Genomic DNA, 20797 nt, shown 5'->3' on the forward strand with positions numbered 1-20797 from the left:
AAGAAAAGTATACAGATGATCTACTTAAGGCAGAAATATATCCACTAATAGCTATGGTCATGTAGATTGTACTATGTTGGACGTGGGCTGCCTTGCTTCTTGAAATCAATAATTATAGACCACAAATGAGAAAGGCTTTTGAAATACCATTAGCTAAATTCACTCTTGCATTTGATACCTGAGCTAGTACACTCCTACTCAAAATACATGTTTGAAAGAAAAGAAAAGTTTCGGCTGGGCGTGATGGCTCACACCTGTAATCCCAGCACTTTGGGAGGCCAAGGCAGGTGGATCACTTGAGGTCAGAGGTTCGAGATCAGCCTGGCCAACATGGTGAAACCCTATCTCTACTACACATACAAAAAATTAGTTGGAATCCCAACTACTTGGGAGACTGAGGAAGGTGGATCGCTAGAACCCAGGAGGCAGAGGTTGCAGTGAGCTGAGATTGCACCATTGCACTCCAGCCTGGGCAACTAGCAAAACTCTGTCTCCAAAAAAGAAAAAACTAGCTGGGCATGGTGGTACATGCCTGTAATCCTAGCTACTTGGGAGAGTGAGGCAGGAGAATCGCTTGGGATTCAGAGATGGAGATGGAGGTTACAGTGAGCCAAGATCACGCCACTGCACTCCAGCCTGGACGACAAAGTAAGACTCTGTCTCAAAAAAAAAGTAAAGTTTCATTCTTTTCCCAAAATGACACTAAATCCTCTAGGTTGGAAATGGTGGCTCGAGCCTATAATCCCAGTACTTTGGGAGGCCCAGATGAGTGGATCACATGAAGTCAGGAGATTGCAACCAGCCCGGAAAAGATGGTAAAACCCCATCTCTACTAAAAATATAAAAATTAGGCCGGGCGTGGTGGCTCACGCCTGTAATCCCAGCACTTTGGGAGGCCGAGGCGGGCAGATCACGAGGTCAGGAGATCGAGACCATCTTGGCTAACACGGTGAAACCCCGTCTCCGCTAAAAATACAAAAAATTAGCCGGGCAAGGTGGCAGGCGCCTGTAGTCCCAGCTACGCGGGAGGCTGAGGCAGGAGAATGGCGTGAACCCCTGGGAGGCGGAGCTTGCAGCGAGCCAAGATCGCGCCACTGCACTCCAGCCTGGGCGACAGAGCGAGACTCCGTCTCAAAAAAAAATAATAATAATAAAAAATATATATATATAAAAGTTAGCTAGGCATGATGGTGGGGCCTATAATCCCAGCTACTCAGGTGGCTGAGGCAGGAAAATCGCTTGAACCCAGAAAGTGGAGGTTGCAGTCAGCCGAGATCGTGCCACTGCACTCCAGCCTGGGTGACAGAGCGAGACTCTGTCTCAAAAATAAAAGCCGGTGTGGTGACTCATGCCTGTAATCCCAGGACTTTGGGAGGCCAAGGTGGGTGGAGCACCTGAGGTCAGGAATTTCAGACCAACCTGGCCAATATGGGGAGACCCTGTCTCTACTAAAAATACAAAAATTAGCCAGGCATGGTGGTGACCACCTATAGTCTCAGCTACTTGGGAGGCTGAGGCAGGAGAATTGCTTGAACCCGAGAAGCAGAGATTACAGTGAGCCAAGATCATGCCACTGCATTCTAGCCTGGGCGACAGAGCAAGACTCTGTCTCGGGGGAAAAAAAAAACAAAAAACAAAACAAAACAAAAAAACACAGACAAATCCTCTAATGTAAGCTTTATGTTCTTTATGTGCACACTGATTTCTTTTACAAGTCCACTGTCATTTCACACAAGCCCTGATGCTGGCTCTAAGTTTTATTTACCCATCAATTAAAATAACCAACATTACTAATTGCATTCTGTATTCCACCCATAAGGTACTGTAGGTAATAAAATGATGTGTAAGTCACATTCTCAAACATTGATGCTGCTGCAGTCTCGAGTGAGAAAACAGAGAATATAAGTGAGCTCCTTACAAAACTTTTAGATTTTTTTTTTTTTTGAGACAGAGTCTCGCTCATCGCCCAGGCTGGAGTGCAGTGGCACGATCTCGGCTCACTGCAAGCTCCGCCTCCAGGGCTCATGCCATTCTCCTGCCTCAGCCTCCCGAGTTGCTGGGACTACAGGCACCCGCCACCATGCCCAGCTAATTTTTTGTATTTTTAGTAGAGATAGGGTTTCATCGTGTTAGCCAGGATGGTCTCGATCTCCTGACCTCGTGATCCGCCCGCCTCAGCCTTCCAAAGTGCTGGGATTACAGGCGTGAGCCACCGCACCCGGCCTTCAGATTTCCTTCTAAAAAGCTTTCCTATGTAAAAATTACTTTTCATGTCAAAGATAGGAGCAGCTGGTACATGGATATAGCAGCACACACACACATACAAAATAGAAACAGAAACACATCATGAATTTAAAATAAAAAAATAAAACTGATGATGGAAGACATCCTCATCTCCTTTTTTTTGATACAACATCTCACTGTTATCCAGGCTAGAGTGCAGTGGTGCGATCATGGCTCACTGCAGCTCCGACCTTCCAGGCTCCAGTAATCGTCCCACCTCAGTCTCCCAAGTAGCTCAGACCACAGGTGCATGCTATCATGCCTTTTCTTGTTTAATGGTAGAAACAGGGTCTGGCTATGTAGCCTAAAACACATGGGCTCAAACAATCCTCTTGCCTTAGCCTCCCAAAGGGCTGGGATTATAGGAGCGAGCCACAGCACCTGGCCTATTTCCATTTTTCTACCTTTAATAATTTATTTATATGTAGAATACTGATAATAACAATGGCCAGGGCTGGGCGCGTTGGCTCATGCTTCCAATCCCAGCACTATGGGAGGCCAAGGCAGGTGTTCAGGAGTTCAGGACTAGCCTGGCTGACATGATGAAACCCTGTCTCTACTAAAAATACAAAAAAATTATCCAGGTGTGGTGGCATGTGCCTGTAGTCCCAGCTACTGGGGAGGCTGAGGCAGGAGAGTCATGTGAACCCCTGAGGCAGAAGTTGCAGTGAGCTGAGATTGAGCCACTGCACTCCAGCTTGGGTGGCAGCAGGAATCCATCTCAAAAAAAAAAATCATGGCCAAACTCAGCAGCTCACACATGTAATGCCAGCATTTAGGGATGCCAAGTTGGAAGGATCACATGAGTTGAGGAGTTTAGGACAAACCTGGGCAACATACCAAGACTCCGTCTCTTAAAAAAAAAAAAAAAAAAAAAAAAGAGGTGGAGGAGGAGATGGCTAAAAAAAAATCATGTTTAAAAATAATTAGATGGGCCCGGTGCAGTGGCTCACGCCTGCAATCCCAGCACTTTGGGAGACCGAGGCAGGCAGACCCCAAAGTCAGGAGTTCAAGACCAGCCTGGTCAATGTAGTGAAACCCCGTCTCTACTAAAAATGCAAAAATAGGCAGGGTGCAGTGGCTCATGCCTGTAATCCCAGCACTTTGGGAGGCCGAGGTGGGCAGATCACGAGGTCAGAAGATCGAGATCATCCTGGCTAACACGGCAAAACCCCATCTCTACTAAAAAATAAAAAAATTAGCTGGGCATGGTGGCAGGCGCCTGTAGTCCCAGCTACTCAGGAGGCTGAGGCAGGAGAATGGCGTGAACCCAGGAGGCGGAGCTTGCAGTGAGCCAAGATCAAGCCACTGCACTCCAGCCTGGGTGACAGAGCGAGACTCTTGTCTCAAAAAAATAAATAAATAAAAAATAAATAAAAATAAAAATACAAAAATTAGCTGGGCACAGTGGCTCACGTCTGTAATCCCAGCACTTTGGGAGGCCGAGGCGGGTGGATCACCTGAGGTCAGGAGTTCGAGACCAGCCTGACCAACATAGTGAAACCCCGTCTCTACTAAAAATACAAAAAAATTAGCTGGGCATGGTGGCATGCGCCTGTAGTCCCAGCTACTTGGGAGGCTGAGGCAGGAAAATCGCTTGAACCCAGGAGGTGGAGGTTACAGTGAGCCAAGATCATGCCACTACACTCCAGCCTGGGCAACAGAGTGAGACTCCAGACTCCATCTAAAACAAAAACAAAAACAAAAACAAAAACACTACAAAAATCAGCCAGACATGGTGGCACACACCTGTAGTCCCAGCTACTCAGGAGGCTGAGGCAGGAGAATCGCTTGAACCCTGGTGGTGGAGGTTGTGGTGAGCCAAGATGGCGCCACTGCACTCCAGCCTGGGCAACAGAGTGAGACTGTCTCAAAAAATAATAATAATAATAATTAGATTAGGGCCAGGCCTGGTGGTTCACGCCTGTAATTCCAGCACATTGGAAGCCCGAGGCAGGTGGATCATTTAAGGTCAGGAGTTTGTAATCAACATGGTGATACCCCATCTCTAATAAAAATACACAAATTAGCCAGGCGTGGTGGTGGGCACCTGTAATCCCAGCTACTCAGGAGGCTAAGGCAGGAGAATCGCTTGAACTTGGGAGGCGGAGGTTGCAGTGAGCTGAGATTGCCCCAGTGCACTCCAGCCTGGGCGACAGAGCAGAACTCTGTCTCAAAATAAAAAAAAAAAAATGGCAGGCATGGTGGTTCATGCCTGTAATCTCTGCACTTTGTGGTGCCAACGCAGGTAGATCACCTGAGGTCAGGAGTTCCTGACCAGCCTGGCCAACAGGGTGAAACCCAGTCTCCACTAAAAATACAAAATTAGTTGAGCATGGTGGCAGTTGCCTGCAATCCCAGCTACTTGGGAGGCTGAGGCAGGAGAACTGCTTGAACCCAGGAGGCGGATGCAGCCGAGATCACGTCACTGCACTCCAGCCTGGACAACAAGGGCAAAAATTCCATCTCAAAAAATAAATAAATAAAATAATAAATAGTTGGGGCGTGGAGGTTCATGCCAGTAATCTCAGTACTTTGGGAGGCTGAGGTGGACGGATCACGAGATCAAGAGATTGAGACCATCCAGGAGAAATATGGTGAAACCCCACCTCTACTAAAAATACAAAAATTAGCTGGGTGTGGTGGCACGTGCCTGTGGTCCCAACTACTCCGGAGGCTGAGGCAGGAGAATCGCTTGAACCCTGGGAAGTTGCAGTGAGCCGAGATCTTGCCACTGCACTCCAGCCTGGCTATGGAGAGAGAATCTGTCTCAAAAAAAAATAAAATAAAATCATCAAGATTCTTTTTGTTTCCTAAACATTTTCCTGAAGTTAAAAAAAAAAAAAAAAAAATCAAGATTCTTACCCACATTAATATTCTAGCCACTATGTAAACAAGTATTGAAATGAGGTTCCTATAGCTAAAGGGCTAGAGTCCCTTTGGACAATGCTCAACTATTTCCTTTTCCAACAAAAACCATAAAAATATGGCTTTTATCTTTTTATCTATGGCTTTTATCTGTCTATATTTTGGACCTCAAGTTAATTTTTTCCACATAAATTTGAGGTTCTGTTCCTGGGAAGGTGGCTCACACCTGTAATCTCAGCACTTTGGGAGGCCTAGGCGGGCGAATCACGAGGTCAGAAGTTCGAGACCAACTTCGCCAACATGGTGAAACCCCGTCTCTACTAAAAATACAAAAAATTAGCTGGGCGTGGTGGCGGGTACCTGTAATCCCAGCCACTCGGGAGGCTAAGGTAGAAGAATCGCTTGAACCTGGGAGGTGGAGTTTGCAGTGAGCCAAGATCGCCACTGCACTCCAGCCCGGGCAACAGTGTGAGACACCATCTCAAAAAAAAAAAAAAAAAAAAAAAAAAAAAAATTTCAGGTTCTCTTCTTCTCTTCTGTAATTTTCGTCACGTGGCAGAATTTGTTATTACCCTTTTTTAATTAAAATTTTATTTTTAGAGACAGGGTCTCTTTCACACAAGCTGGCGTACAGTGGCCCAATCATAGTTCACCGCAGCCTTGAACTCCTGGGCTCGAGTGATCCTCCTGCCTCAGCCTCTCAAGTAGCTAGGGCTAAAGGTACCTGCCATCACATCCAACTAATTTTTAAATGTTTTATAGAGATGGGGTCTCATTATGTTGTTGTCCAGGCTGGTTTTGAACGCCTGGCCTTAAATAGTCCTCCCACTGTGGCCTCCCAAAGTACTGGGATTACATCCACAAAGCTCAGTCCATAAATACCTATTAATGTTAGAAAGAGTATATGGAATTTTTCTTTAAAATCACATTTTGGGTTGGGTGCAGTGGCTCATGCCTGCAATCCCAGCACTTTGGAAGGCCCAGGTGGGAGAATCATTTAAGGTCAGGAGTTCGAGACCAGCCTGGCCAACATGGTGAAACCCTGTCTCTACTAAAAATACAAAAATTAGCCAGGCATGGTGGCACATGCCTGTAATCTCAGCTGCTCAGAGGAGCTGAGGCAGGAGAATCACTTGAACCCAGGAGGCAGAGGTTGCAGTGAGCTGAGATTGTGCCATTGCACTCCAACCTGGGCAACAGAAAGAGACTCCGTCTCAAAAAAAATAAAAATAAAAAATCAGATTTTGGCAGTCTGGTCACACCAAAAAAAAAAAAAAAAAAGGAGACATCATATTTCTTTCTATAAATAGGATGGAGCCATTCCTTAAAATAGTTTTTCTCCCCCTTTCCATTTACTGTACTTGCATCTTCTTTAAAGAACAGAGGGTACGAAAAAAACATACTTTCTCACCCAGAGGGCTGCAATGTATCATCATTCAAATGACAAATATTGGCCAGGAGTGGTGGTTCATGCCTGTAATCCCAACACTTTGGAAGGCCAAGGCAAGCGGATCACTTGAGTCCAGGAACTCCAGATCAACCTAGGCAACATGATGTAACCCCATTTCTACAAAAAATAAATTAGCCGGGTGTAGTGGCGTGCACCTGTAATCCCAACTAGTCAGGAAGCTGAGGTGGGAGGATCACTTGAGTCTGGGAGGCAGAAGCTGCAATAAGCCCAGATCGCACCACTGCACTCCAGCCTGGGGGACAGAGCCAGATCCTGTCTCAAAATAAAATGAAATAAAATTACAATTATCACCTTGAAAGGAATGAAGGCTTGGGAATTAGGCTAGGATGCAAGATCAGTAGCACTTAATTTTGTGCTTACAATGAAAAGTTTGTTTCAATAAATGCAATTCACATCCCAAAGAGCACAGGATCACAGTAGAATAAGCAAACTGTAACACAAAGACTGCCATCACATGTCACTGCTAAAGCAAGTGTGTTTGGTGGTACTTGCCTAGTTAGTCCTGTCAAGATATTAAAGAAATACATATATATAGTTTTGAGACAGTTTCGCTCTGTCACCCAGGCTGGAGTGCAGTGGCATGACCTCGGCTCACTGCAGCCTCCGCCTCCTGAGTTCAAGCAATCCTCCTACCTCAGCCTTCTCAGTAGCTGGGATTACAGGCGCCTGCCACCACGCCTGGCTAATTTTTCTTTTTTTTTTTTTTTTTTTGAGACGGAGTCTGGCTCTGTTGCCCAGGCTAGAGTGCAGTGGCACGATCTCAGCTCACTGCAACCTTCACCTCCTGGGTTCAAGCAATTCTTCTGCCTCAGCCTCCTGAGTAGCTGGGACTACAGGCACCAGCCACCATGCCCAGCTAATTTTTGTATTTTTAGTAGGGACAGGGCTTTCACCATATCAGGCTGGTCTTCAACTACTGACCTCGTGATTCACCCGCCTTGGCCTCCCAAAGTGCTGGGATTAAAGGCGTGAACCACCGCACCTGGCCACGCCTGGCTAATTTTTGTATTTTTTTAGTAGAGATGGGGTTCCACCATGTTGGCCAGGCTGGTCTTGAACTCCTGGGTTCAAGTGATCTTATCTACCTCGGCTTCCCAGAGTGCTGAAATTACAGGCGTGAGCCACCAAGCCCAGCCTTAAAGAAATATTTTTGTTAATGCCTTCTATAAAATTAGATTCATGCTTCATAATCATTTCAGTTCTCAATATTCAGAAGACTCATTAAAATTAAAGCTCTTCCCATCATCCCATTGTGAATTATATTCTAATTAGCAAATACTTTACATATTATTCTTTTACTTTGTATAGAATAATTTTTTTTTTTTTTTTTTTAAAAAGCAGCCCTTTTCAAAATAATCCTAGTTTGGACCCTGGATCAGGAGAGAAAAAACAAAACCCAGCTATAAAAGACATTTTGTGAGTTATTTTGAATTCCAACTGAAAACAAAAACCAACAATAAAGACATTTTGGGGGCTACTAGGACCATTTGGTTAAATATTATGATTATTGATAGCTTTTTTTTTTTTTTTTTGAGATGGAGTCTCGCTCTATCACCCAGACTGGAGTGCAGTGGCAGGGTCTCGACTTACTGCAACCTCCGCCTCCCAGGTTCACGCCATTCTCCTGCCTCAGCCTCCCGAGTGGCTGGGACTACAGGCGCCTGCCACCATACCCAGCTAATTTTTTTGTATCTTTAGTAGAGGGGATTTCACCGTGTTAGCCAGGATGGTCTCCATCTCCTGACCTCGTGATCCACCCGCCTTGGCCTCCCAAAGTGCTGGGATTACAGGCGTGAGCCACCGCGCCTGGCCGATAGCATGTTATTTATATAACTATTGATGTTATTAAGTCAATGTTAAATTTTTCAGGGTGATGAAGATATTGTAATTATGAAGAACAACGTTATTATTAGGAGAGAGACATTGAAGTATTTAGAAGTAAAGTGTCATGATATCCACAGTTAAAGCAAATATGGCAATATGCAATCTTGGCTAGCTGCAACCTCTGTATCCTGGGTTCAAGCAATTCTCCTGCCTCAGCCTCTCAAGTAGCTGGGATTACAGGGGCCCACGACCACGCCCAGCTAATTTTTGTATTTTTAGTAGAGATGGGGGTTCACCATGTTGGCCAGCCTGGTCTTGAACTCCTGACCTCAGGTGATCCACCTGCCTCAGCCTCCCAAAGTTCTGGGATTATGGGCATGAGCCACTGCATCCAGCCTATTATTCTTTTAATTTTTCTATAGGTATTAATGTTTTCAACAAAAATTTAAGGGAAAAACTCTTGATTTTTTAAAATTTTAATCAAAATTAGCATTATCAATAAACTTAGGCTAGAGATGGTGGCTCATGCCTGTAATCCCAGCACTTTGGCAGGCCAAGGCGGGAAAATCACTTGAGGTCAGGAGTTCGAGACCAGCACGGCCAACATGGTGAAACCCCATCTCTACTAAAAATACAAAAATTAGCCAGGCATGGTGGTGCATGCCTGTAGTCCCAGCTGCTGGGGAGGCTGAGGTGGGAGAATTGCTTGAACCTGGGAGGCAGATGTCGCAGTAAGCCGAGATGACGCCACTGCACTACAGCCTGGGCGACAGAGCAAGACCATGTCTCAAAATAAAAATAAAATAAAATAAATAAAATAAACTTAATGATAAAATGGGTTAACCAGGCCTCAAATGCTAATTCTCTCTTCCCGAGTAATAATGTCATAAATATAGACTTCCCACTGAAAATATCAAAGACATTTCCTGTTCATAAAACCATGAGGGTAGTGTTGACAAAGATTAAAACAGAAAACGCTTTATGTTTAGATCAAGGGGGTTTTTTCCAGTTCACTTACCTATCCATGTCATCATCTCCAGGTAATAAGGGTGGGAGGGGCAGAGGAGGCAACGTTGAAGTTTTCAGGTGTGGAATAGCAGCTGTTACAGATACTTGAGCCTTCACAGAAACCTGTACAGGGGGCTGAGAATTTGCCTGAGAGGACACAGCAGATGTCTTTGAGTGAGTAGAAGTGGGCAAAGTTGAAGTACTGGAAGCAGGAACCTGACTAAATGCTGGCTGAGGAGGCAGAGGTGGTTGTTGTGGAAGAGCTGGTATTGGAGGCAAAGGTGGCAAAGGGGGTGTCTGAGGTGGAGGGGTAGTAGTTGGCAGAGGGGGTGGGGGAGAAGTAATTGTGGGAAGAGGTGGAGGGGTCTCCTTTTCTGATGTTTCTGTCTCCTTTGGAGTAACAATCTCCTCTTTCAGTGCTATGGGTTTAGAGTCTCTTGTTCCCTGTGCTTTCAAATCTTTAACAAGATGCTTCTCGGAGTTCTCATCCAACTTTACTTTCCCTGTATCTGAAGAATTTTTTACCTCTGTGTTTAGATGTATTACATTCACCAGTTCAGTATCTGGGGCAGATTTTTCCAATTTTACACTTCTGGGTAACTTTTTAGACTCCAAACCCGAATCCTTAGCCTCTACTGAACTGTTCTCTTTTCTAGGCAAAAATACAGGTGAACCCTTGGATTCCTTTCCATCCATCTTTGCTGCAGCAGCAGCAGCTGCTCTTTCCTTCTTTTTCCTACTGAGTTCAGCTCCCAGACTGGAATTAAGTGGAAGCCTGACAGGTGAGATACTGGAATGACGACTGCGTGAACTGGATCTCTTCTTTTTACTATGAGAAGATGAATGTCTTGAATATGCAGGACTTCTACTTCTGGACTTCATGGATTTCCTACTGGAAAAATAAAAAGGCAGTTTTAAATGAATAGACTACAGTAGTATATGGAGGAAAACAGATCAACAAAACAGACTATGAAGAACTGTAACTTATCAATCTTAAAATAGATTATGTGCCATCAAAAACAAGGAAAGTCTGAGAAACCAGCCCAATGAAGAGGCACCCCAAGGAGACAGGACTAAATGTAAGATGGTATAATGAGTAAGATCCTAGAACAGAAAATGGACATTAGGTAGACTAAGTAAATCTAAATAAAGTATGGACTCCAGTTTATAATTATGTATCAATATTTGTTCATTAACTGTAACAACTGTACCACATTAATCTAAGATGTTAACAATAGGGGAAACTGGATGCAGGGATATATGAGACTTCTTTGCACTATCTTCACAATTTTTCTGTAAATCTTAAACTACTCTAAAAAAATAAAGTTCATTTAAAAAATAGATTAAACTGGCTTTGGGAGGCCGAGGCGGGAGGATCACGAGGTCAGGAGATCGAGACCATCCTGGCTAACATGGTGAAACCCCATCTCTACTAAAAAATACAAAAAATTAGCTGGGTGTGGTGGCAGGCACCTGTAGTCCCAGCTACTCAGGAGGCTGAGGCAGGAGAATGGCATGAACCTGGGAGGTGGAGCTTACAGTGAGCCACTGCACTCCAGCCTGGGCGACAGAGTGAGACTACATCTCAAAAAAAAAAAAAAAAAAAAAAAAAAAAAATTTTATTAAACTAAATCCTACATGAAAACATATCTGAATCATATAACAATAAAATTATCTACTACTTATTCATCTGAAAAAAGATGGGTCACTATTTTTTTTCCCACATTGGAAAAGAAACAGCCATACTCACAATGATTACTTTCAGAATTTTGAATTTAATCTTTGATAAAGTAAAAACAGGATAAAGAAGTCATGATCGGCCGGGTGCGGTGGCTCACGCCTGTAATCCCAACACTATGGGAGGCCAAGATGGGTGGATCGCCTGACATTGGGAGTTCCAGACTACCCTGACCAACATGGAGAAACCCCGTCTCTACTAAAAATACAAAATTAGCCAGGCGTGGCGGTGGGCGCCTGTAATCCCAGCTACTTGGGAGGCTGAGGCAGGAGAATCGCTTGAACCCAGGAGGCGGAGGTTGCGGTGAGCTGAGATTGCGCCGTTGCACCCCAGCCTGGGCAACAACAGCAAAATTCCGTCTCAAAAAAAAAAAAAAAAAAAAAAAGAAGTCATACTCCATAGTAAAGGTAGGTTATATCTATCAGGAAGTTAAAAGCAACAGGCATGCTTCACCAAAACCTAAATTTGTTAGCTAGAGAGTTAATTGGCAGAGCCAAGAAAAATGTTGTTCCTTGCATCCTCAGTTTATAATAAAGTTGTAAAGTTTAAAATAAAGTACTAAACAAATTCCCAACACATAAGACTTAGGATTTACAAAACAAATAAAGTGGAGAAAATGTTTTACCAAAATAACTTCTTAGAACTTTTCAAAAACAGGAGGGCTCCTAATATCTTTATTATAAAATGATTTCCAATAGACTTTTTAGAAACTCCTAAAGGTATTATTGCATGTTTGATTAATTTTCTTAAGGAAGGCTTTGGAAATAAAATCTGGGAATCTATGGGGCAGATCATTTTAAGTTGAAACCAAAATGTCATTAATTCTCATGACTTTTTACTAAAGCCTAACCTGCTAAGGGCTCAATGTGTGACAAAACAAAAAACCAATAAAAGCCGGGTGCCGTGGCTCACGCCTATAATTTCAGCACTTTGGGAGGCCGAGGCAGCAGATCACGAGGTCAGGAGATCAAGACCATCCTGGCCAACATGGTAAAACCCTGTAACTACTAAAAATACAAAAATTAGCTGGGTGTGGTGGTATATGCTTGTACTCCCAGCTACTTGGGAGGCTGAGGGAGGAGAATCGCTTGAACCCAGGAGGTGGAGGTTGCAGTAAGCCAAGGTTGCAGTGAGCAGAGATCGTGCCACTGCACTCCAGGCTGGCGACAGGGAGAAAATCTGTCTCTAAATAAATAAATAAATAAATAAATATTAAAAGTGCCGGGCACTGTGGCTCACGCCTGTAATCCCAACACTTTGGGAGGCCGAGGCAGGCAGATCACCTGAGTTCGGGAGTTCGAGACCAGCCTGACCAATATGGAGAAACCCCGTCTCTACTAAAAATACAAAATTAGCCGAGCATGGTGGTGCATGCCTGTAATCCCAGCTACTCGGGAGGCTGAGGCAGGAGAACCGCTTAAACCTGGAAGGCAGAGGTTGTGGTAAGCTGAGATTGCGGCATTGCACTCCAGCCTGGGCAACAAGAGTGAAACTCCGTCTCAAAAAAATAAATAAATAAAATAAAAACATTAAAAGCATAATTGGACAAAACCAAATTTTCCCAGTAGTCTAAAACAAATTGCTTCCATTCTAGATCATATCTTCCTTTATCTTTGATCAGGGAGATATGGTAAGACTGACATATAGTAAGACTGACAAGAACCAAAATGTTTCAAAACAACATATATGTGTAAGGGAAACAACTTGCATAATGGCAGCGATGATTTTCTTTTACCTATACTGCTTTTTGCAAGTTTGCTTCCAAAAGTTAGTTAAAATATAAAATTATTATTGGAAGCTGGGCACGGTGGCTCACGCCTGTAATCCCAGCATTTTGGGAGGCCGAGGCGGGCGGATCATGAGGTCAGGAGATCAAGACCATGGTGAAACCCCGTCTCTACTAAAAATACAAAAAATTAGCCGGGCGTGGTGGCGGGCGCCTGTAGTCCCAGCTACTCGGAGAGGCTGAGGCAGGAGAATGGCGTGAACCCGGGAGGCGGAGCTTGCAGTGAGCCGAGATTGCGCCACTGCACTCCAGCCTGGGCGACAGAGCGAGACTCCGTCTCAAAAAAAAAAAAGAGTTTGAGACCAGCCACGGCTGGGTGCGGTGGCTCACGCCTGTGACCCCAGCACTTTGGGAGGCCGAGGCGGGTGGATCCCCTGAGGTCAGGAGTTCAGGACCAGCCTGACCAATATGGTAAAACCCCATCTCTACTAAAATGACAAAAATTAGCCGGGTGTGGTGGCATGCGCCTGTAGTCCCAGCTACTTCGGAGGGTGAGGCAGGAGAGTCGCTTGAACCTGGAAGGCAGAGGTTGCAGTGAGCCAAGATCACACCACTGCACTCTAGCCTGGGTGACAGAGTGAAAGTTCGTCTCAAAAAAAAAAAAAAAAAGGCCGGGCGCGGTGGCTCACGCTTGTAATCCCAGCACTTTGGGAGGCCGAGGCGGGCGGATCACGAGGTCAGGAGATCGAGACCACGGTGAAACCCCGTCTCTACTAAAAATACAAAAAATTAGCCGGGCGTGGTGGCGGGCGCCTGTAGTCCCAGATACTCGGAGAGGCTGAGGCAGGAGAATGGCGTGAACCTGGGAGGCGGAGCTTGCAGTGAGCCGAGATTGCGCCACTGCACTCCAGCCTGAGTGACAGAGCGAGACTCTGTCTCAAAAAAAAAAAAAAAAGAGTTTGAGACCAGCCTGATCAATACGGTGAAACCCCAGCTCTACTAAAAATACAAAAAAATTAGCTGGGCATGGTGGTGTGCGCTTGTAATACCAGCTGCCCGGGAGGCTGAGGCAGGAGAATTGCTTGAACCCAGGAGGCAGAGGTTGCAGTAAGCCAAGATCACGCCACTGCACTCCAGCTTGGGTGACAGAGAGACATTCCGTCTCAAAAAAAAAAACTAAAACTAAAAATATTGTTGGCATCAATAGAACTAAAAAACAACAACACAAACACGAACATGAGAATATAAAATACTGAAAGGTACTGATATTGACCAAATATCCACTTACCCTTAAGAAAACTAATATTCCTTCCGTACATATTTGGCTGAAACAAGAGGTTTTCTCTGCTTGAAATACAGCTAAGTAACATCTCTATCCCAGGGAAAACGTGTAAAACCCAAAACACTAATGCTAGCTAGCTACCAAGTACTACTGTTTTAGTCAGCATGACCAAATCTTCCTAAGGAAGTCTGCTAGAAACCCTTCAATTTCTCACAGAAGCCTACTGTTAATAGATTTGGATGGCCATATACTTGTGGTATTTTTCTTTTCTTTTCTTTTTTTTTTTTTGAGATGGAGTCTTGCTCTGTCGTCCAGGCTGGAGTGCAGTGGCGCAATCTAGGCTCACTGCAAGCTCCGCCTCCTGGGTTCACGCCATTCTCCTGCCTCAGCCTCCCGAGTAGCTGGGGCTACAGGCACCTGCCACCACGACTGGCTAATTTTTTTGCATTTTTAGTAGAGACAGGGTTTCACCATGTTAGCCAGGATGGTCTCAATCTCCTGACCTCGTGATCTGCCCGCCTCAGCCTCCCAAAATGCCGGGATAACAGGCGTGAGCCACCGCGCCCGGCCTACTTGTGGTATTTTTAGTGATACAAATGCTACATTTAAGTTCCAGGTTCACTCTTCTAGAGAAAAGCAGAGGAGTAGACAACAAATAGGTAAACATAGCCAGCAATAAGCAATGTGTCTTCAAGAAATGTCTTCAAAAACAAATGTATTTCCCCCCCACTCACCGAATTAAGTTAGGTTCCACTCAACTATTAATCAGTGCTAATCTGGCGGATGCAAAGTCACTGCATTTGTGCAAAAGCATTTTCAGTCTTTTAAAATGATGTTGTTTGGCTGGGCGCGGTGGCTCATGCCTGTAATCCCAGCGCTTTGGGAGGCTGAGGCAGGCAGATCAAGAGGTCTTGAGATCGAGACCATCCTGGCCAACATGGTGAAACCCCGTCTCTACTAAAAATACAAAAATTAGCTGGGCATGGTGGCACATGCCTGTAGTGCCAGCTACTTGGGAGGCTGAGGCAGGAGAATCGCTTGAACCCGGGAAGCGGAGGTTGCAGTGAGCCGAGATCGCACCACTGCACTCCTGCCTGGCGACAGAGACTCTATCTCAAATTAAAAAAATAAAATAAAATAAAATGTTGCTTATTTCATTTTGACTGTCTCCCAAGGAAAAGAACACAGAGAATATCATAGAAGGGATCTGTATGTTCCTCTGACTCTACAAAATTTTTGTACTGTTTAGAATTTCAATCAATGAAGAAAAACATGTAATGCACACATACAAACATATAATCCTCTCTATAAGCCAACTAAAAGCGTGCATGTGTCTCTCGGAATATTATATAATGTTTATATTTGCATGCTATGCTACCATATTGTGTCTCCAATTTTTTCTAAACTTATTTTTACTATTACTGACTAAATTATGTGAGTAGAGATTCCTCTGCTTTTTTTTTTTTTTTTTTTTAGATGGAGTTTCACTCTTGTTGCCCGGGATGGAGCGCAATTATTGCAATCACGGCTCATCTCAACTTCCTCCTCCTGGGTTCAAGCAATTCTCCTGCCTCAGCCTCCCAAGTAGCTGGGATTACAGGCATGTGCCACCACGCCCAGCTAATTTTGTATTTTTAGTAGAGAAAGGGTTTCTCCAAGTTGGTCAGGCTGGTCTCGAACTCCCGACCTCAGGTGATCCGCCCGCCTCAGCCTCCCAAAGTGCTGGGATTACAGGCGTGAGCCACTGCGCCTGACCTTCTTTTTTTTTGAGACACAGTCCCGTTCTGTCGCCCAGGCTGGAGTGCAGTGGCATGACTTTGGCTCACTACAACCTCTGCCTCCCGGGTTCAAGCGATTCTCCTGCCTCAGCCTCCTGAGTAGCTGGGATTATAGGCACATGCCACCATGCCTGGCTAATTTTTGTATTTTAGTAAGAACAGGGTTTCACCACGTTGGCCAGGCTGGTCTCAAACTCCTTACCTCAGGTGATCTGCCCGCCTTGGCCTCCCAAAGTGCTTGGGATTATAGGCATGAGCCACCATGCCCAGCCTCCTCTACTCTCTTAAGAGAACATGAGATATGCTGTTTTATCTAAGAATCCAAAAGGAATTACCAGAAAGAAGCACTTCTTACTGAAACTCCTTTTAGTGTTTTAGTCTTAGCACACTCTTCTCTATTCCCATACCCTAAACAGTTAACAATTTTTACAGCCTTAATGAACTACTCTATCAAGAAACAAATATTCTAAGAATACTTTTTAGACTTCCTTAAAACTAAGCAGCGTGAGCTGAGCGCATTGGCTCAAGCCTGTAATCCCAGCACTTTAGGAGGCCAAGGCTGGCGGATCACCTGAGGTCAGGAGTTGGAGACCAACCTGGCCAACATGGTAAAGCCCTGTCTCTACTAAAAAAATACAAAAATTAGCCAGATGTGACGGTGGGCGCCTGTAATCCCAGCTACTCTCAGGAGGCTGAGGCAGGGGAATAGCTTGAACCTGAGAGGCAGAGGTTGCAGTGAACCGAGATCGCACCACTGCACTCCAGCCTGGGCGACAGAACAAGACTCTGTCTCAAAAAAAGCCAAAAAACAAACAAAAAAACTAAGCAGCTTTACAAATGCTACATTTAAGACTTAGGCATTTTACTGTATATAAATTTTACTCCTCACCCCTCCAAAAAAAAAAGGGTAATCCAGCTAATGGTAAACATGTTAAAGTGTTTAGAATGAAGTATACTGATGTCTGCAACTTACTTTGAGATAAATGAAAACAAAAGATAGATTTATGGACAGGTAGATAGATTACAAAACATACAGCTTTTTTTTTTTTTTTTAAGATGGAGTCTTATTCTGTCTCTGTCACCTAGGCTGGAGCGCAATGGCACGATCTCAGCTCACTGCAACCTCTGCCTCCCCGGTTCAACTGATTCTCCTGCCTCAGCCTTCTGAGTAGCTGGGACTACAGGCGCACGCCACCACACACGACTAATTTTATATTTTCAGTAGAGACAGCGTTTCACCATATTGGCCAGGCTGGTCTCAAGCTCCCTACCTCGTGATCCACCCGCCTCGGCCTCCCAAAGTGCTGACATTACAGGTGTGAGCCACTCCTCCCAGCCCAATTTTTTTTTTTTTTTTGAGACAGGGTCTCACTCTGTTGCTCAGGCTGGAGTGCAGTGATGTGATCACAGCTCACTGCAGCCTTGACTTCCTAGGCTCAAGCAATCCTCCCACCTCAGCCTCCCAGGCAGTGGGGACTAAAGATGTGCACCACCACGACCAGCTAATTTTCTTTTTTTCTGTAGAGAACGGGGACTCACTATGTTACCCAGGCTGGATACAGCAAATATTTATTGTAGAATCTAGGTGTTACATATATGGGTGTTCGCTACAATTCTTTCAACCTTTCTATGCTGGAAAATTTTTTATAATAAAATGGAGGAGGAAACATTAAGAACTCCAACCCTTGACAGCTAGGAACACTCTGCAGCTTGATGTACTCACACCATTTATGAATTGTAACTTTAAGTCAGCAAAAATTACACTGAAATACAAAAGCCATGCATGAGCCAGGTGTGGTGGCTCATGCCTGTAATCCCAGCACTTTGGGAGGCAGGAGGATTTCTTGAGCTCAGGAGTTCAAGACCATCCTGGGCAACAGGGCAAAACCCAGTCTCTACAAAAAAGGAAAAAAAGAAAAAAAAAAATTAGCCAGGCGTGGTGGCATGAACCTGTAATCCCAGCTACTCAGGAGGCTGAGGTGGGCGGATTGCTTGAGCCTGGGAGGTCAAGGCTGCAGCGAGCCAAGATGATGCCACTACACTCCAGCCTAGGCAACAGGGCAAGATCCTGTCTTTCAAAGAAAAAAAAAAGTCATGCATGAATTTTTTTCAAATTAGCACAATTTCTCTACTAGTGTTCAACATCCTCACTCATAATTTACTGAGTGATATTATGTACAAGGCACTGTGCTATGCACTTCAAATTGACTAATTTAATCATCACAACCCTTAAAAGTAGGTATTTATTATTCCCATTTTACACCTGAAGCAACTCAGGCAAGGATAAATTAACTTATTTGCTAAAGGTCACAAAGCAACATTAGGATTCCACAAAGGTCTAACTAAAGCCCACAGTCTGTTTTTGTGAACAGAGGTGAGGCCACAAAGGAGGTACATCTCATTACCTAGGAACAAGAACACAGTTTTCCAAATAATTCACTCTAACAACAAAATTTCAAACTAGCATGCCTTTCTCGCAAAAATATAAAGAAGGCATTACTACCATGTGTTTTAGAGAAAGATTTTGAAAATTGTCAGCGGTCACAAGGTAGGTCAGTGATGATGCTGTAAAGAAAACCAAATTGTCCTTGGAACCAATTTCTGCTAGGTTATACCACTAAAAGGATAACAGACTAATCAGCTGAATTTCCACTAAACATCACTTAAAAGACAGGACTCTTTTGTAAATTATTAAAACAGTGCCAAGTAGGAAATGAATAAATGTACAGGTTTGGGGACTCAGTGGACAACACAAATAGGATAAACTAGGCAAGTAACTTCAATACAAATTTCTTAAGTCTTCAACCAGGTCCCATAGAGTCTAAAGCACAAATACCAATGTGATTTTTAAAAATTTAAAACTAAGCAACAGAAATAGCTAGACATGCTCTGGGAACTAGTATCAACTCCAACCACTCGCTAAGCAGAAGCCTTTGACGTTTCTCACTCAGAAGCTTACAACTGAAGACCCCACTGGAAGTACCTACCTTTGGTGGTTTGAGGCCTACGTACTCTTCACTTCTCGAATTCTGGGTTAAGGGGAGACAGATTCACACACTGGAATGACTAGCCAACAGGAAAGTGTTCTAGTCAATGATGAACACTGCGGGCTTCCACACAATGTTAACACGCTGAATGCCAATTCCTCGCAACCCATCCTAAATAAGGACTGTTAGACAAACAGCTCACCTGGGGAGTGGACTCCGACTCACAGACCGCTTGCTCAGGAAAGGGCTGCTGGACCGCCTTCGACCATAGGGACTGGGCGATCGCCCGCTGTAAGAGCCACTCCTTTCGTAGCTGGACGACCGTCTCCTGCTATAGGGACTGACAGATCTCTGTCGCCTACTGTAGGGGCTCGGTGACCGGGTGCTGGACTGGTAGGCCGAAGGCTCCTTGTAAGGGGGACTGATCGACTGCCTTCTGGAGGTACTTCCAGGACTTTTCTTGTAGGAGTCATAATTGCTCGAGGTATGAGATCGTGGGGGACTAAGGTCATAATCTTGGCCATAAGAAGCTCCCGAGGGGCTATCATCTTGTTTGGAGCTGTCAGACCACTTCCTGTGGGGGCTCCTGGATCTCCGTTTTGGGCTGTCCACTGTTTTGTAACTTTTGGGTGTTTCCCTTTTTCGATGACTTTTACTCCGGTCTTTGTGCCCAGACTTCAGCTCCCGTTCTTTCCTGGTCTTCTCCTTGTGGAGCTTGGATGACCTGGATTCCTTGCTGCTGCTTTTGGCTACCTGCGCCTTCCCATAGTCATCAGTCTCTTCATTCGAACGCTTTGAACTTCCCGATATCCGGTCCTTCATCGATCCCGACTTGCTGGAGACTTCTTGGCTTTTTTCTTTTTCGGTCTGTTTAGCTTTTAGTAAGTCCCGGGAACGCCTGTGCTGGTGGTGACGATGTTTGTGCAGGCGGTCGCTCCGATCTGATCCACGACGTTCGTCGTTCTCCCTTCGGTCTAGTTTGAAGGCCATGTCATCGGAGAAGGTGTCGGAATCAGAGCTAATATCATCATACTCCACCAAAGGTTTGATAACTGTCCCCAGGGATGCTGCTTCGGGGGTCACCAACCCCATGTCTTTGGAGTGTTTGGACTTATGCCGCTTGTGCTTCGATACCAAGCGGTGACGCTCTCTGCTGTTAGAGCTGCCGCCTCCCGATGACGGCTGCAAAGTTCCAGAAGCTCCTCCACTCCCGTCCTTCTTGCCCCCATGTCTCTCTGAATTGGGCATTCCCTTTCCCCTGACCTGAAGAAGGGAAAAAAGTTCCCCAGCACTCCAAAAAGCAACCCCCACCCACCCCCCCAACCTCAACTCCACGCCCACCAAAGCGCCCCGGGAAGGGGGTGGGGAGGGCAGGGACGGTAGCCCAGGCTCCTCCTCCCTCCCGACGCCTCAGCACCCTTCTACATGAGGTGGGGGGTGAAGGAGCGAGGGAAGAAATGAGAGTTCCTCGGCAGTGAAGTTGCGAGACAACGGGGAGCTGCTCAAGTCTGTTTCCTTTTCTCCCCCCGCCGAGCCAGTCCTCAGGCCCGGGCGCCCGGGAGGTCGAGGAAGTGAGAAGCCGACGGCCCGGGGCTATGGGGCCGACTCCAGCTCTGGGGCCCTGCGAGGACTACGCGGGCCCTTCCCCTACCCGGTAGCCCGGCTCACGGCGGCTTCCTGTCGCCGGGGTGCCGCGGCCTAGGTGCCTCACGCCCCCTTTGTCCCTCGCTCCTGACGGAGCCCCTTTTCTTGCCTCCGTTTCACCTCCACACCACACACACACTCTCTCTCCCTCACACAGACTCAGTCACACACTGGATTAAACCGAAACG

At 45.4% G+C, this 20797-nt stretch overlaps 1 protein-coding gene across 17 annotated transcripts in view; it reads right to left on the bottom strand.

Moving 5' to 3' along the window:
• CDK12 (cyclin dependent kinase 12) overlaps positions 1–20797 on the bottom strand; it is a 106870-nt gene extending 86073 nt beyond the window's left edge. For 11 of the 17 annotated variants that reach the window (XM_030808107.1, XM_030808105.1, XM_030808103.1 and 8 more), the window contains exons 1-2: positions 19168–20213; positions 9465–10346 (exon numbers count right to left, since the gene is read on the bottom strand). In XM_030808107.1, the coding sequence (XP_030663967.1) occupies positions 9465–10346; positions 19168–20213 (1928 nt within the window). Of the gene's footprint in view, positions 1–9464; positions 10347–19167 lie in introns of all 17 variants that reach the window. The other 6 variants (XM_030808109.1, XM_030808108.1, XM_030808097.1 and 3 more) reach the window with 4 other exon arrangements.

Source organism: Nomascus leucogenys, unplaced genomic scaffold (assembly GCF_006542625.1).
Source record: "Nomascus leucogenys isolate Asia unplaced genomic scaffold, Asia_NLE_v1 Super-Scaffold_285, whole genome shotgun sequence".
NCBI classification, from domain to species: domain Eukaryota; kingdom Metazoa; phylum Chordata; class Mammalia; order Primates; family Hylobatidae; genus Nomascus; species Nomascus leucogenys.